The 18,400-nt window shown below is 40.7% G+C and overlaps 1 protein-coding gene across 1 annotated transcript in view; it reads left to right on the top strand.

Annotated features, from left to right (window-relative positions):
* Positions 1-638: 638 nt before the first annotated feature.
* Positions 639-18,400, top strand: part of ache (acetylcholinesterase (Yt blood group)) — a 29,577-nt gene continuing 11,815 nt past the window's right edge. The window contains exons 1-4 of the mRNA XM_082524397.1: positions 639-844; positions 16,480-17,006; positions 17,247-17,470; positions 17,570-17,830. Coding sequence (XP_082380523.1) covers positions 16,520-17,006; positions 17,247-17,470; positions 17,570-17,830 — 972 coding nt within the window. The 5' untranslated portion in view covers positions 639-844; positions 16,480-16,519. The remainder of the gene's footprint in view (positions 845-16,479; positions 17,007-17,246; positions 17,471-17,569; positions 17,831-18,400) is intronic.

The raw sequence follows: 18,400 nt of genomic DNA, 5'->3' as shown, positions 1-18,400 counted from the left end.
ATAGTTGACGGATGTTAGACAATCAGACTGCCAAGGATCATCAATATGAAGAAGCATTTGGGGACAGTAAGCAGGAATGTAGATAGACAGACAAAGACAAAACACAAACTATGACTGGCTTTTTCAGTTGCCTCGTGTCTGCCACAGTAGGTGCCTCAATCTTTCTTCTATAACGTGGCAAAAACATGTGGTGGGTGACAGTAGAATATGTGGTAGAGCTCTCACACTGCATTTCATTAGATTTCACAGGTATGCATAACTGAGTGTATATTTACAAAATTCAGTTCACGGTATATATCATTTTCTGCTTTTATCATTCGCCATGTAAACAGAAGCTGGGTGGTCCTTCCTAAAACAAGCAGCCAACCAACCTTGCTGAGTTTTTAGTGATGTGAAGGCAGAAAGAGTAACAAAACCTAACGAAAATAAAAGGAAATAGTATTTACATGAATCTGCAGCTTGATGCATGGTGTACGATATGTAGCCACGAGTTCTTTGGTCTCTGCACAGACACTTTATTTTAGACGTGTCTAATTTGGCACCATATGTGGTTTTTTTCATCGGGGAGTAGTTTAAAGCACTACAGGTGCTCTCGCGAGAGTAACTGTCAGCTCCATGTTTACAAGCGGTATTTATTAGGAGCAGTCTCCCCCTACTGTCAGTGCTTTACGGTCTAACCGACCGAGTGTGTCCGTAAACTCGCCGCTGCTTTAATGCGCTACTATCGACATTTTCACAGCCTCTGCTTTTCTTCGGGGTAATTATCGCTGCCCAGGCAGAGCAAGGAACGAAAGAAAGCAGGCACCAAGTCGTCGCCTCGGGTTCTCTTCGAAGGAATAGGCGGGTAAGACCGAAAAACTGAAGCTATTATTATTCAGCGAGCCACTTGACAGCTGACACGAAGAGGCAGCGCTATATTAAAACCATAACAATGAAGCATTTCTGCGCTCTGTGTGCGTCTTTGATTTCTGACACCGAGGAAGCTGCTCTCAAACTCGAGCAATAAGTCACCAGTATTTGTGTTGCACGACTGACGTTATTCCGTTTAATCGTTGCTACATCAAAGGTGGTCATGGTTACAGGCCTTTCCTTTTTTCTTTTTGCTCCACAACACCGGTACCGGGTTAGACTGTGCGCTGTAGATGCGGTTCTCCGGCACGGGCAGAGCGCCAGGCCAAACTCAGTGTTACATACTGGCACTTTAAGGCTCCCGTGTCTGTAAGCAGAACTACAGAGCTCGGGAAACATGGCAGGATACCATCCGGGCTCATATTGTGGCAAATATGTAAGAGATTTTAGTAAAATTCTACTGTAACTTTGTTTGGTTTGCAGAACCGTGTCTGTAAAGGTGCGTCTGTGCAGGTATGATGGTGTTTTTAGAAAATTGCTGATACAAAATGCTTCTTTTTCTTTGCATTAAATGTACACCTTTCTAACAGTACAACATTTGAACCAGTGGCAGTGTTGTTGCTTGATAATTTTATTCCCTTTTAGCAAATGTATTTGACAGCATTAGATTCGTATGTGGTCAAAGCAGTGGCTGAAACAGCAGCACTGGTCAAACACAGGCTCCGTGCGCTTCAGAAAATAGTCACGACTTCTGATCTGTTGATTTGCATTTATGGGCACAGATTAATCCGTTATCTGATGAACAACTACAGAGACCACAGTTCCGGTCATACATGTGACAGATGTTTACATTTCACATATATTATTCTGTAATACACTATTAGTACGTTTTTAAATGGATTATTATTAATACACACTAAAAAGAACTTGTTTAGATTTAAGTACAGTAAGTTCTCATTTAGGTTTAAGCATTAAAATACTTGGCTAAGTTTAAAAATCATGCACTGTTTTAAAGTTTCTTTCCAGGGTGTTTCATGCACATCCAAAGAGTTTATAAGTCATGCTGACAGTAACAAATTCGTGTTTTTCTTCAGATTTCAAGGCTGTTTCTCCCCATTCAAAACTGGTTGTGGTATGATGGCAGAAACTAAACAGGGACATATGTTGATCTTGTGACCAACAGAGGCCCAGACTGACCGTCATATTATTGCCATAATCAGTCATGAGAAGTTTCGATTAGGAGGTAAAATTAGTCAAGCTAGCTGCCTGCTAGAAATTGTGTTCATATAAGAAGCTGATTATTTACTCCCCCTGTTATCATTTTCTCCTTACAATGTGATGCTAAATTATAAGAGGCTACATGACTTTTTCAGGATCTCTGCATAATGTGATTTGCTTGGCTAACGGCCGTGCTGGAGGATTTGGATAAACATGATGTGATAGGCTGATCCTGCACTAATGCACTGAAGCTTCCACAAGTTGAATTTCTTTCAGCTTTAAGCAAAAATCTATAGATCCATAATTCAGATTGGTAACATGTGCCGGCAGCACATTGAAAGTGGAAGAGAAGCGAGAGCACTAAAGCCTGAAACCAAGCCAGTCCTGCCTTAATGAATGATATCTGCAGTTAAAAACAAAGCAACCATTTTCTCCTGCCTCTCTGTATCTGCAGGTCTCGGTAGCTTGAATGTATTTCTTTTCCAAGTCATAACAGTAAAAGCTATTTTGGCAGCAGACAGCACTCAGTCCTTATACAATGTCAGTGGGATGATTGCCAAAGTTTAATCAGCGCTGCAGGTTTTACTGAATGTGTTCATTTAATAAAACTTGCATGTGCGTGCAGTTTTATCACACAAGTTAATATCTGTAAGTGATTCTGGCTCTGCACATTTCTGGATCCAAACTCTGGTTGCTCTGCTGCTTTGCTGCTTTGGCGAGCATAGAGGATTCAAGACGATTATTTTCACTTTAATTTGTTCCTATTATTCCAGCCTGTTATTTTGCACTCAAGTTAGAAATCTTTACAGGTAATAATAAGGTGAGTTTCTAGCTCGTGTCCCAGCACCTACACTGTACTCAGGCTGCACTCTTGCTTAAACCAAACTGAAGATTTCTTTATCTCTGGTAGCTGTGAGAAAGATAAACACTGCTGTGAAAGACAGTTATTTAATGCAAGTGGATTTATATTTCATTTGAGTGGGTGACTTGAGTGGAGTGTCACTATCCCCACTTTTGGGGTAGAAACAAAGCTGAACTTTAGAGCATGCTTTTGTTCGTGGAGCATCAGGCTGTGCAGCCGTGTTGCTAGTTTCCTTTTGTTTGCTCATCATTAAATTTTGAATGTATGAATTATTATAAAACTATTAATATATAATTATTAGTACGTTATTTCCAGTTGTTCCAGTTTTTGTATTCAACAGACGATGCTTGTGCACTATGTTAAATACTAATTCTTGTCTTTTGTGTAATTTAATTTAATAAAAATAATACTTTTATGATTTTACCCCTTTTTAGACTTATTATCAGAGCTAATACTGTGTATTTTTTGTACATTGTGACTTGCTTTGTTTTCGTAAATCTCTTTGAAGTCATTTATCTGTGGAACAAAAAAGGCCTATAGCTGTCACTTAATAAATATTCATCTGGTGAAGTATTTTGATATCATATTTATTTTTTAAGCAGAAGGGTTATGTTCTCATTGTAGCATTTATCTTGAAGCGCTACTGTTTATTGTTAACATATTAAAAACCGGGTTTGCCAGTAACCCGTACAGCCTGCGTGTGTGTGCCGAGTGTGGAGACAGGAAAATGCAGCTTCCTGTGGGAGGGGACGACGCTGTGATAGATACTGTGCAGCCATCTTCGGGAGCAGGGATGTCTTTTAATCATAAAAACCACAACATTAGGACATAAAGAGTCATATTTTTGTATGTAACTAGCAGGCGATTTCTGCCAGGCCTGCAGGGCTTTTTCAGAACCTTCTCTCTGTATTTTGTGGTCATGTGAACAAAATTGTGTCACGATGCAGATTTTGGCGACCCTTACGTTACATGCAGGCAGTGAACGTTTAAGATGACACGGAAGAGAAACACAAACGATTAAATGGTTATGATATATGCAAAAGTATAAAGATTCGTAATATAGATCTTAATAACTGCTCTATGTGTGAAAAAACAACTATTTGTTATCATACTGTAGCATCAGGCCAATCAGACTGCTGGGTTATTGATCTGGTCTGTTAAGCAGCAGAGGGGGTTGGCTAGGGTTGGTGTCACTACTGGTAGCATCATGTGATACATGGACCCTACAGATGTTGCACAGTCATTTCATTTTTGGATGCTTCTCTCAGTTCAGCCCTGCGACAGTGTCAGTGCCAACAGCCTCATCATTGCCTCCTGCAGCTGACACACAACTTCACACACAACTGCTGCAGACAGAGAGCTCCTCCCCCCTGACAGCTGATGTAGTTAACATGCTTAACACTTAAACTCAGAGCTCAGTAAAACTCTCATTTCAACTGAAATATTAAACTATTATCAAAAATGTTAACCTAGCTGCCATGCATATGAGCATTAGCTGTGCAGAGCAGAGGGGAGGCTGCAGCTGAGCTGAACAGAGTGTGGAGAGCTAATCAGAGCAAATACAGAGTGAAATCTGGAGCAGGCGACAGTTGTAGGCTGAAGAGCTGCAGCTTGAGGTGGAGCAGAGTGAACGGGGGGGCAGGTTGAGGCAACTTGAACTTTTCTGTTTTTACAATAACGCACTGATATTTTCCGAGGTGTCACTTCTTTGCCGTTACTTCTGTTGTTGTGGGATGGGGTCAAATTTCCCCCCTGTGCTACAGAAAATGGTATCAACCATTGAGTGTTTTCCTGGGGATTTGCAGTAGCGGTTTTTGATACGGGCGACATGGGCGGTTGCCTGGGGTGGCATCGTGGTGCGGGGCAGCATCACAGGCATCAGCAAAAAAAAATTGCTCATACTCATGCTGCCCCGACATCAGGCAGCGCATATTGGGAATGGCAGAGGCACCGATCGGTTTTCTATCGCCCATTTGCTGGGAGTAAGGGCGCCCTCCGTTTGCGAGGTGCGCCTGCTGCTTGCGGCACAGGGAGGAGAGGGCGGGGCGGCGGGGGATTCTCTGACCGGCTGGAGCAGCGTCTAATAACCAACTCGCCAAATAAAACAAAATAAAAACAAAACAACAAACACGAAAACACCAGACGTGATACAGACTTATAATTTGCACCTATGTTTTTTCGAAATTCTATACGAGAAAAGTGAGCGCGAGAGCCCTCGGTGCGACTGCTCGCTGCCGAAGTCAAAGTAAACTTTATTGTCATCTCCGCTACAGTCCAGTATATAGAGAGACGACGAGGCTCCAGTTACAGCAGTGCAAGTAAACAAACAATAAATATAAGAAGAGTAAGAAGATAAATATACACTTTAGGACTCGTGGTAAAGGATCAATAACAATTTAAAATGTATAATTTACAGTTTGATGATTTAAAGTCTCACACACAACCCGTCGAAAGGGGAGGGGCCGGCTGCTTCCAAGTAGAGCACATTTCATTCATAATGTTGTAAATTATGTATTCATGATTTGAATCCTGGGTTGTGTGAAATCCCAGAAATTAGGGCTGCTCAATTAATCGAATTTTAATCACGATTACGATCTGGGCTTTCAACGATCATTAAAAATGACTGAGCCGATTATTAGCCCCTCCCTCATTTATCCGCGACACCTTAAAGGCCGGTCCGTGAAAATATTGTCGGGCATAAACCGTCCGTGGGGCAAAAAAGGTTGGAGACCGCTGATTAAGAGGACCCGAGGGAAGCTCGGAAAGCTAAGCAGAAGTTATTTGGAGAGTGACTGCCGTTGGTTGAAAAGAGAGTTTAAAAAAAAAAAAAAAAACTTCAGTGGTGTTGCACACTATTTTATATTATTTTTTAAAGTCATTGTTAACCCTTTAAAGCCGGTCAGAGCAGCACGCTCCGTTTTGCGTAACTATTTTTAAATCCCTGTAGAACCTGAACCGTGTAAGCTAGCGCAATAATTTGTTTTGCATATGAAACCGGAGGAGTTGTACTTACATCTTATGCCATCAGCTTGTCCTCGGTCACGGTTTCCTTCCACATATAGCTTTGCAAAAATTGCATAAAAAGCGCTTGCAGGAACAAAAACATAATATTCCAGAAACACGCTTTGCCGTTCCTATCAGCTGTTCGTAACACTTCCCACAGTGAAATGATGCACCTGCTGTTTTCTTTGCAAATTTGCAGCATAGGATTGTTTTTTGTTTTTCCTGCAGTATATAAAAATTGCTGTATCTCCAAAATAAAACTATGAAGACACTCAAAATAAATTTCCTGTTGTTGTAAACTATTTTTTGCAACTTTATTGTATTTAAAGTTTTGAGGGATAAACCTCTTAAATTTCTCCAAGTAGAAATATATGTAAACAAAACAAAAGCGATTTTCTATTTTTTTTGTAGTTTATTGCACTTTTTTGCAATTTATGTAATTACTATGGACTTAATGCATACATATTATTAAAATATGGGCTATAACAGTTGTATTGATGTATAGCAACTTGAAATGCTCCCACAAATGGCACTACAACATGTAAAAAAATAAATAAAATAATATAAGCTCTGGTGGACTTGGTTCTATAGTAGGTCTTAAAGGGTTAAATAAATATCGTCAAATAATCGTGATCTCAATTTCAGTGAAAAATAATCGTGATTATCATTTTTGCCATAATCGAGCAGCCCTACCAGAAATACACCTTAGACTAAGTGAATCTGTGAACTAAGGTGTTGGTCTATTAGGTTATGTTGTGGTGATCCCTGAGTTGGGGGATGGGTGTTCATACTGGAGTGCAAAATTAAAACCAATGGAAGATGGACAAGAAAAGTTCAAAGCCATCAGGTCCTCAGTTTAGAAAAAAGAGAAAAGAAGAGGAGGAGAAACGAGCAAAAGATGCAGGTAAGCAGATGTGTCATTGGATAATGGCAGGTCATCCTGAAACTATCAGAATCAGAATACTTTATTAATCCCTAAGGAAATTATGTGGGTTACAGTTGCTCCAAAAATAAATGGTAAAAATAGTAACAGTAACAGACTAAACTCCAAATATTATGTTACAGATTTTAATATTAATTAGTCATTGTCAGTTGTTGATTTGTCCTGTTCTCATTGTATGACGAATTATGATGGCTGTTTGGTAGCTCTTTGCATACAATGCATACTCTCTCTCTTTTCATATGTGTGTGTGTGTGTGTGTGTCTCTGGCGAAATTCAGTATGGTTCCGACAACAGTTTTATGTTAATGTATAATCCTTGATGTGTTTTGTGTGTGTGTGTGTGTGTGTGTGTGGGGGGGGGGGGGGTGCCAGAGGGAGTGTTTGCCCGGGGCGCCAAACAGGCTAGGACCGCCACTGGGTGTTTGCACTGAGTTTGGATTTCTGGTATTGTGACACCCCTGCAGTGCCACACATGTACCACAGAACATCTAGATCCTGTTTACAGTTGCTAATATGCTTCGATAGAGCAAAATGAATATTATCTTTGACTAACTAGTAAAGTGTCAGATTTCATACAGCAAAGACACTTATGAGATTGTGTTTACGCGTTTAAACAGTGGTGCACTCACTATGAATAGCCACAGCCATGACTAACAGTTGCACATAGGAGCATTTCTATACATGCACCATTGTAAGTGGAAAGTCAGTGCACCTGTTTCTGTGGTGGTAGAAATGTGGGGACAACAATCATGTAAGTGTGGCTTAAATAACACCAAATGATGGACGTACACACGAGGAACAGGCATTTGATTAAAAATCAGTGCCCTGCAACTCCTCTGAGCTGACCTGGTGACATACTTGTATCACTTTTTAAATAAAATAAGTCGAGCACAGATGTTGCACCCTGGACTGGTCGCTGGTCTGACCACACTAAGGATGAACATGCACAATCACCACGAGCTGTATAACTAAGTGTACTGGTTGAGTAATCGCTTGTTTTCTCATTTTTATCATCTTTTCTCCTCGTCCTCCATCTGTGCACTGGAGACTCTTCAGTCTGATTATATTTTTTTCATAAATTGATTTAATTATTTTCAGCATTCCTCAATCATATCAGGGCTGATTTATTTATTGATTTTAATTGATATTAGGTTCCTCCTCCAGTGTTTTATCCTGAGAGTCATGAGCCATAACTTGAACCCACCCCCAGTGAAACCAATCCTTCTGTCAACCTTATGCACAAATTCCTCGGTCTAATTTGAGAGGTGACACACGTTCTCCCCGCCCATGGCCTGGCCCCACTCTCACTGTGTTTCTCTACCCTTCTTCACCCCACTGGAACCAATCTTTCCACCATCACTTTTTTATCTTTGTTTTTTCCGTCCCTGGTCTTCACAAATAATTTCAAGGTGCTGATGTGGTGGAGCGATATTTCAGCGAGTATAATTGCAGAATTGATATTTGATCTGTTTCGGTGTAAAATCATCCCAGCTCACTGTATTGTTCAGTCCTCCTGAAATTCCACAGTGGAACAAAAGGAAGTAACTGAGCTGCGCTCAAAGCACTTTGCACTACACATCATAGTCACATGACCACGCACATATTCATTTTTTGTATCTAATATTGACACATGCACACTCACAGTGGGATGGATGTGTAGGACAAAACCTGGGCTTCAGGATGTAGAAAGGAGGAGCTAGGAATTGTACTACAGACCTTGTGATCTGTGGACAAACCAGATGTGGTTGTGGAGGTAGATGGTCCACGGTGTGCACTGTGTCGCAGTTGTTACTTGATTGGGTTAGTACTCCATCGTCCCACCACAATTCAAAGACCTTAATTTGATCTTCTGATTCTAAACTGGTCATTCTGTATGTGTTACCCTGTGGTGGACTGGCAACCAGTCCAAGGTGTGCCCCATGTTTTGTCCAGTGACAGCTGCACAAACCTGAGTAGAACGAATAATTAAGAAAATGGATGAAGAAACTTACAACTCCAAAGTTCTGTACGTGATAGGAGCGACACAAAACAGCGATTACTAGTTAGCATCCAAATTCTAGAGGAAACTATTGTGTCTGTGTTAAACTACAGGAAGCAATGAACACTGAAGCCGACATACTGGGTATAGAGCTGGAGTCAGGACATTTCTATACTGCACAGCATGCTGAGATGTTTCCAGCTAATAGTTCTCTGAAAACCACAAATTTTGTGTTAATTTTAATATTGTATGCCTGTTGAACTGTTATCATCAATCATTTTCATAGATACAATTAAAGAAATGGAAACAAATGACATTCTTTTTGTAACCGTCTGCTTGTAGCGTGGTGCCTAAAATACAATTTAAACGCAGTGATGGGAATAACGGCGTTACAGGTAACGGCGTTACCTTTTTCAGTGACGAGTAATCTAACTAATTACTATTTCTATTGTTACAACGGCGTTACAGTTACTAACAATAAAATGCGGTCCGGTCGCGTTACAGATTTTCAACAAACAGTTTTGTGTTGTGTGTCAGAACAATGAGGCGACTGCTGTCTCCAGGTAGAAACAGCAGTGATACACCTGCTGCTGTCAGACCTGCAGGTCTCAGGCTGTGATGTTTCCTTTATAGTGGACAGAAATTATTTTTTTGCAGTGGCACAAATAATTTGTGGCATCTCATTGAAGAACAGATGATTGTTCTATAAATAGTTTGAAATGGTTATTTAAAAAAATCAAGGTAAAAGGTAAATGGATGCAAATAACTTTGTTGTTTGCAAAACTTGTGCATGTGGTTTTAAAATTGACAATTTATATTTGCATTTAAAGTTATGAAATATGATTCAATAAACATGTTTGTGGTTGTTACAGTAAAAATAGAACTTTTTCTACTTGGATTTTATGTTTTCTGTCTGATTTTAGATCAATTGTGTTAATACAGTTTGTCAAAATGAAAACATGACTGTAAATTCAGACACGTGAGGTTGTGCTGAAAAGGATGATACCAAACAAGACAAAGTAAATCATTTTTAACGGCGAAATGTGGAGGAAACATCAAAAGTAGTTAAAAATGGCCAGTTACAACCTGGACCCCAGAGGGTTAAACGTTTTTTTAAAGTAACGCAATAGTTACTTTTTAAGTAATTAATTACTTTTCAAGTAATTAATTACTTTTAGACTCTTGTAACTCAGTTACTAACTCAGTTACTTTTTTTGAAGAAGTAACTAGTAACTAGAATTCAAAGTAACTTGCCCAACACTGTTTAAATGTGATTTCTTGCAGTTTTCTGCTATCTTTAAACACAACATTCAGCCTCTCATGTTAGGTGATTTTTTTACACCTGAAATATTTGTAGATCTGTGAGTCGTCTGAAGGGTTTGCTAGATTGTTTGGAGGATGTTAAGAGGAACCCAGGAGGGATTTTTGACTCTAATGTTTGATAAACAGATCAATGCTGTAATCAAGTCCAGTTTCTTTCATCTTCTTGCTAAAGTGAAGCCATTTCTCTGTTTCAGAGACTTTGACAGAGCTGTTCATGCCTTCATTTCATCTCTCCTCGACTCTCTGTAATAGTCTTTACTCTGGTGTTAGCCTGTCATCAGTTAGCCGACTGTAGCTGGTCCAAAACGCTGCAGCACAGTTACTAACTGGGAGGTGAGACCACATATCTCCCATACTGGCATCCTTACACTGGCTGCCAGTTAGTTTTTGAATTAATTTTAAGATTTTATTATTTGTTTTTGAGGCGTTGCACGGGTTAGCACCCTCGTACCTTTCTGATCTGTTGAATTGGTACGCTCCTGCAAGATCACTGAGGTCTGCGGACCAAAGCTCAGAGGAGACCGAGCCTTTGCTGTGACTGCTCCTTCACATCAGGACCTCCCCAACACTTTCAAACCCGTCTACAAACCCACTTTTATTCTTTGGCTTTTAAATCACAATCAGTTGGTACTGCTTGTATTGGTCTTATTTCTCACTCAAATCTTCTAATTTTATGATTCTTGTTTCCTAACTTTTGCCATGTCTTCCTATGTTTTTGTCTCTGTTGATTATCTTAAATGTACAGCACCTTGGTCAATGTGCTATATGAATAAATTTGACTTAACACACGCAACCTTGTGACCCTGACACGTTTTATGTTTACTTTAGTAAAACTCACAGTATCGCATAACCCCATTAGAGCACTTTGCTGTCAGACTTGTCTTACTTGTGGCTCCTGGGTTTTAAAAAGTAAAACGGGAGGCAGAGCTTTCAGAGTCTCTTCTGCAGAAACCAGCTGCCAGTCGGGATTCGAGAGACATCCATCCTCTCTACTTTCATACTTAACACTTCCCTTTTTGCTAAAGCTATAGTTGGGTTGGATCAGGTGACCCTGAATCCTCCCTTAGTGATGCTGCAATAGGTCCAGGCTGCAGAGGACTGTGCACTAGTGTTTCTTATTCACTCACTATGTGTTTATACACCATTCTGCATTTATTCATTAGTTATTATTGATCTCTTTCTGTCTTCCACGCTGCGTCTTTCGTTCTGTCTTCCTCCCTTCACCCCAGACCGGTCACGGCAGTCTGGTCTGGTTTCTCAGAGCTTTTCTTCCTCCTCACTAAGTTCTTGCTCAGAGGGGATCGACTGATTGTTGGGGTTCTCTCTGCATTATTATTGGGCCTTTACCTTGCAGTATAAAGTGCCCTGAGGTGACTGTTGTTGTGATTTTGGTGTTTTATGTATAAAATTGAAATGAATAATTGTGCTGCAGTGGCTGGACACAGTTGACACACCAGTCAGGCTGGAGACAGAAACTTAGACTGTAAGGAATAGAGGATAACTGTCACACAGGAGGAGTAGTGGGGCGGTAATTGAGTGCATGAATACTATTTCTGAGCACTCTTCCTCAGTATAAAGAATGTATTTTTGCATTGTCACCGTTCACTTGTCACCTGCAGTAAAAGGTGCAGGACTGCATCAGTTACACAGAAACCACCAAAAAATGAGGCCTGGGCTCAAAATGCTACCATTGTATCACTGTTAGCACTTTAAATGAAAGCATTTGTTGAAACTGTTACCGTACACGATCTGTTGACACAATTTTATAATAATTAAACATTAATACGACAAACTAGCTAAATTTAATGTCAAGCTCTAGGTTAGCTCAAGTCATTTGGCACCAGGTGAACTGACCCGGGTGAACGGTAGAGGTTGCCAGGTTTCCATTTTTGCAATATGAAGCAAAATAAAAAGTCTTTGAGTTTATTAAACTTAATGTTCTCTGACCTTTAGAAACCCAAATCCTCTTTCTAATTCCACAATCTCCTGTATGTTATTTTCACAAATGTTTAAAGTTTCTAGCTGTGAGGAGATGCATTTCTAGTATAAACCCAGAGCCCCACTAATCCATGAGACGGTGTGGCATTTACTAGGGTTTTACTTTGATGCCTTTTTATAGTGGCCGTGTGACCAAACACCTGTCTCAGCCTTTGTGGCTTAGCTATGAGGGTCTTCAAATGTCTGTGTGGAGACAGAAAATAACTTTCCCTCCATCACAGTGGAAACTTGGTGTGACTGAGCTGGAAAGACACGAGGAACACGTGTAAGTTTGAAAACACAGACTTTAGCCGTGATCCTGCAGGAGGACTTACTGTCCTACAATAAAGAATAAAAATGTAAAAAAAGATTGTATAATCTACAGTAAAAATAACATTGTTGACCCTCTAGAGTTGATGGATACACATATCACTTACTCATTTAAGTCAAACTACCATTTTCTAATTTGTGTTGAAGTCACATTCAATGCAGGAAGAAACCATAAAAATATTTTTTAAGGACAGAGTAGAAGAAACTATGACTTCACTCTCGTATCAGTGGAAAAAAGCACCTCAGTAGCCAATCACAAGATTATATGGGAACATTTGGTGGCTCTGGAAAAAAAGGGGACGTTGTGGGAGTGGCTTCAAAATCAATAACGGTGATTTTAATAGTGAGTCTTTAGATTAGTGTGTTTAGAGTGCATAGTTATTGTGTCATGTAGTCATTGTTTGCTAAATTTGTATTTAATTGCTTGAAATTTCCAATTTGTATTTGCATTTCAAATGATGAAACTGATTAAATGTATCTTTGGGTTTCACAGCAAATAATCTCTTCAGTTTTTCTGTGATTTATTAATACAGCATATAGCGATAAATTTTAACATCTTTTAAACACTTTACTTGTATTTTTCCAATTATCATACAGAACATTCGTATTATTTTACAGATAGCCACATCCCCACAAATCATAAAGACAGATAACACCAAGACAAGAAGAGAGAAAAGAAAACAGGGGTGCACCTCTCAGTTTTTACAGGCCTGTTCAAGGACAGACAGAAACATTCAAGGTTCCCGTTCCAGACCAGGTGGATTGTTGTCGTATGTTAACAGAGGCTCCCATGTTGTGTGGAATTTGCTGATGGATCCGTGGAGAGTACATCTGATTTTTCAGCTTGACATTTTGCATAACATCCCTTATCCAGTGGTGATGTGATGGAGCAGTAGTAGGCTTTTAAATAAAATCAGGCGTCTCGCTAATAATGACAAAAAGGCAATGACCAGAAACAGAAGTCGCTATACCAGAGAAACAACCAAAAATTGCCACCAAGGCGAGATGTTATAGGCACAGGCTTTAGAGATGACTTCAAAACATGATGACCAGAAAAGAGCAATTTTCAGACAGGACCAAAACATATGAAGGGACGTAGCTGGAGTCTGTTTACATCTAACACACGATGGGTCAATGTTTGGAAATATTGTCGCTAGTTTAGCTTTTGAGTAACCTGTGTAACACTTTGAATTGTATTTAGGAGTGTCTTGAACATAGAAGACGAGTGGACCCTGGAATGTTTAGATCTTTCCAGAGATCTAACCGGTCTGGTGATGGTTTACATCATTGAAAATAAATAATTGATTCTTGGCAAGACCATCTGCTACTGGTTTGATGAAAGCTGCAGACAGTGAGGGGCGAGCGGGCATCGCTGCCTGGTGCCCTCTGGAGACTGAAGCTGGAGGATGTTTGGTCATTTGTTCTGAAACAAGCTGTTGGGGGATTATTTAATATTTTTAACCAGTTTATCAAAGAGTTTTTTCTGCATTTAGAGACAATATTGTGTTTTTTACTGGATGAGTAGTCTATTAAATTAATCTACGTGTATTTGTTGATGAGGGCCTACCTTTAATGAAACCAGTTGGTCAGGATGAGTTAAGAGGGGGGTTATCTTCTCTAATCTCTCTGAGAGAGCTTTGCAGATTATTTTATGGTCAACATTCGTGGGAAACACAGGGTGTTTGCTGGTTTTAGCAGGAGACTAATGTTGGCAGAATTCATATTTGATGGTAGTCTGCTGTTTTCCTTGATTTCCTGCAATGGTCTGTGGAGTACTGGTGCCAGAATCGTCCAGAATTCTTTGTAGAATTATGTTGGAAATCCATCTGGACCTTATTATTGGGCAGACTTATCAGAGCTTCCTGGAGTTCGCAGGTCATGAACTCACGATTGCACTGGACATGCTCTGGAGTGAGGCTTGCTCTTATCTTTGAGATGATGTTCCCAGTTCCTGATAACAGTGCTAAAGATTCTCTCTGTCATGACTTGAGCAATTTGAGGTGCATGAGCCTCCTTTCAGGAGAGACTCACTTATATGCCTGTGCTTAATCCAGCTATTAAGCGGCTGTACCTCAGGTGGTAGAGCAGGCCACCGACTACCCGAAAGGTTGGTGTTTCAATCCAGTCTGCGTGCCGAATATCCTGGGAGATGATCGTAACCTCATGTTGCTCTCTGACACACCCATTGGAGTGTGAATGTTTAACTTTATTATGACACTCCTTGCAGGTCCAGGGTTTGCAGGTTTTATTAAGTGTACAAATAAACTTATCATTATTAAATATTTTATTTTGTTCCATTTAGCACCTTGAGTAAACCTTTGTTGTGATTTAGTGCTATATAAATAAAAACTTGTTAAAAAGAAAATAAGTTCATATGGTTGAAATCTCTGGATTCTGCCAGACCTGTAGTGCTTTTTCAAAATTTTCATTCAGCATTTACTGGTAATCCAGATTTTGGTGACCATTAAGTCACGTACAAGTGACACATGTTGAATGTGACACATGAAAATGAAGTTTTGTTCCAACATATATTCACATATATGCTGAGATCATATAGTGAGAGGTGGTGGACTAGTTTGTAATAAAACAGCTGTTTCTAAGGCTACGTCCACACGCACACGGGTATTTTTGAAAACACAGATTTTTCTATGTTTGATCTTTTCGTCCACACGTAAACGGCGTCTTGGGTCACTGAAAATGGAGATTTTTAAAACTTAGTTTTTGCGTTTACGTGTGGACGAGGAAAACTGAGATTTAGTCGCGCAATGTCAAAGGCGTGCACCGTTTTTGACCTCACGCTGTGCTCACGTTATTGTTTACATGAGATTAATTTCTACAATGGTGGACAGAGACAAAATACTGTTGCTGTTAATCTGTCTGCAGTTTTTAAACACTGACACACACACAGTTACTGTCCCTCCATTTAGAAAGGCAGAGGCGCACGTGGCTTCTACATTCAACACAGACGCTCTCACAACTCAAATCCCAATGTCGATTTTGAATAAATTGAATTTGTAAAAAATTAAATGTATGTATGCTGTATGCATTTTGTTCATTATTAAGTTGCGAGTCTACACAACAGCCAAGCTTCTGTCTTTAGTTATTAACATTTGAAATGCACGTGTGGACGTAGCCTAAATATCTTATTTTATTGCATTCTTATTATGATTCTGTTGTGTGTCAGCTGTATCCGGGGAGGTGAAAGAGTTCCCCCTCATGTCAAAAGCGAGTCACTCCTCACTTCCCTGACACTTGATTTGAATGACTGCATCTTGTTTTTCACATACTAATGTGGACTACTCTTTATTGAAATAAACTGTGTCTGTTAGTCGACCTATTAGCACAGAAACCCACCAAACCCAAGCAGCATCATTACAGTTACAGGTCTTCTTATCCTAGAGCTGTGAAATATTTTAATGTTTGCTACCAACTAAGTGTAATTACATTCAGTCCTTCACCAAAAACATGATATACTCTTCTTAGTAAATTGATATTCACCACCTAGACATATTTATCCTGCAAATGTTAGTCTCTATTAAACATAAGCAGATTTGAATGATTAGCTTTTTAATCTGCAGTAACAGAACAAAAAGCTGTTTATGCTGGTGAAGCTCGGACTCTGTCAGACTGCTGTTGTCTCGGTGTTGAATATTTAATAAGTCTTTTCTCAGAAACCGCAGCAGGTCACGTCGACGCTGGCCATGCTGCACACTGATAAACTACACCAGGACGTGCACACGCACTGAGAAAGTCTCACATAGATTCACTAGTTGCTAAAGATAGAGCATTCAATCCACCCTTGAGATGATTATTTATTTTATTGCATATGATTCTATTGGCTGTTCGGGGTTGTCTGTCCTATCCAATCTTAAATCCACACTGGTGAAACTTTCATACTTCTGTCTTTTCTCGTCTCATCTCTCCCTCCCTGATTCTGCCTGTTCTCCGTCCTCGCCTGTACTGTAATCACATTACTCTCTCTCTGTCTTCTCTGTAGATCTGAGCGTACACAGAGCATACCCTGCCATCCTTGTCTGATGAAAGAGTCACGACATCTGCTTCAGATACACAGACCATATTCGCATACAAAGATGCAGCCCACTGTGGTTCTTCTCTTCTCCTCGATCTTCCTCCTGGCTTTCATCATCCCATTCTGCTTCTCCCAGAACGAGGGAGACCTGGTTGTTCAGACACGTACCGGTCGAGTTCGAGGCATCCGCCAGCTGGTGCCGGATCAGAGCTACATAACTGCTTTTCTGGGCATCCCCTTTGCTGAGCCCCCACTGGGGAACCGCCGTTTCCGTCCTCCAGAACCCAAACGTCCGTGGACTGGAGTGATCGAGGCCAAGGAATACCCCAACGCGTGCTATCAGTATGTGGACACAGCATTCCCAGGCTTCCAGGGCAGTGAGATGTGGAATCCTAACAGAGACATGAATGAGGACTGCCTCTACCTCAATGTCTGGGTGCCCTCCTCGCCCAGACCTCACAACCTCACTGTCATGGTGTGGATCTATGGTGGAGGTACTTAAGAATTCACAAACCATACTGGGAATATCACTCCAATTGTCATTGGAGCACTGGGTTAGCCGTTCCTGATATATTACATTAGAAAATTCCTCGTCTGTCAGATTATTTTTTATGTAGAAGGACTGAGGATATTACGCTGGAATTCTAATCATTAAACGTCTTGAATAACAGTGATGAATTGTTGTAGTACGCTCTAATATTGTAGGTTAATGCTGTGATATTCCACGTTTCCAGGCTTCTACAGTGGATCTTCTTCTCTGGATGTGTATGATGGTCGTTACCTAGCTCACAGCGAGACAGTCATTGTGGTTTCGATGAACTACCGGATCGGTGCTTTCGGCTTCCTGGCTCTGCATGGCTCCTCCGAGGCTCCTGGCAATGTCGGCCTCCTTGACCAGAGGATGGCGCTGCAGTGGGTACAAGACAACATCCATTTCTTTGGTGGAAACCCTAAACAGGTGTGTTTCTTATTGCTTTATTTGCCTAGCCTCTGTTATGCTAGAATAATTATGAGCCTGTTTTGATTTAGTTTTCTGTTTGTTCTCTCTGTGAAACAGGTTACGATCTTTGGCGAGAGTGCTGGCGGAGCTTCAGTAGGATTCCACCTGTTGTCTCCAGACAGCCGACCCACTTTCACTAGAGCCATCCTCCAGAGCGGGGTCCCCAACTGCCCCTGGGCCTCAGTGAGTCCCGCTGAAGCCCGCAGACGTGCTACACAGCTGGCAAAGTTCGTCGGTTGCAACGGAGGCAATGACACCGAGATAATAGACTGTCTGCGCAGTAAAAGTCCACAGCAACTTATCGATCATGAGTGGCAGGTAATTTACACAAATTCTGCTTGACTTATCGTGTTGTTTGCAACGTGGACGAGAGACTTATTTTCAGTTTGATGTTCTTTAAATTCAAACCACTGGCTCTGTGATGCAATGACATGGTTTATTACCTGTGGTTCCTACTAAGTGCACAATATGTTGTTAAGGATCAAAATCAGACCGGACTCAAACGCAAGACTCTCTCAAACAGTTCAGGAGAGTGCTCCTAAGAACACAAAACAGCCCACTGCTCTCCAGCACGGGCTTCTCCAACCAAGGGCATGTAGTTAGTAAGTTTTTCTCATTCAAAGCCAAGTTGCACAAACACGGATATAAGGAGCCGTGTTTCAGTAACTGAAGACCGAAATGGGAGGTCAGACTAACGAGGACAGAGGGACCATGCCAGTATGTACCTGTATCAGTCAGGGCTGCAACTGAAGATTATGTTGGTAGTTGAACAATCTGCCAATTTTCCTTCCATTAGTCAGTTAGCCAGCGATTATTTCAACAACTCTCACAGTGCTGTGGGCAAACCTGTTCTAGTCTTCAGTCCTCACCTGCTCAAATCTGCCCACT

The sequence above is a fragment of the Aulonocara stuartgranti genome, assembly GCF_965226115.1.
Source record: "Aulonocara stuartgranti genome assembly, chromosome: 3".
Taxonomy (NCBI): domain Eukaryota; kingdom Metazoa; phylum Chordata; class Actinopteri; order Cichliformes; family Cichlidae; genus Aulonocara; species Aulonocara stuartgranti.
Note: the sequence above shows the minus strand (reverse complement) of the source record. Positions and strands in the feature narration are given on the sequence as shown.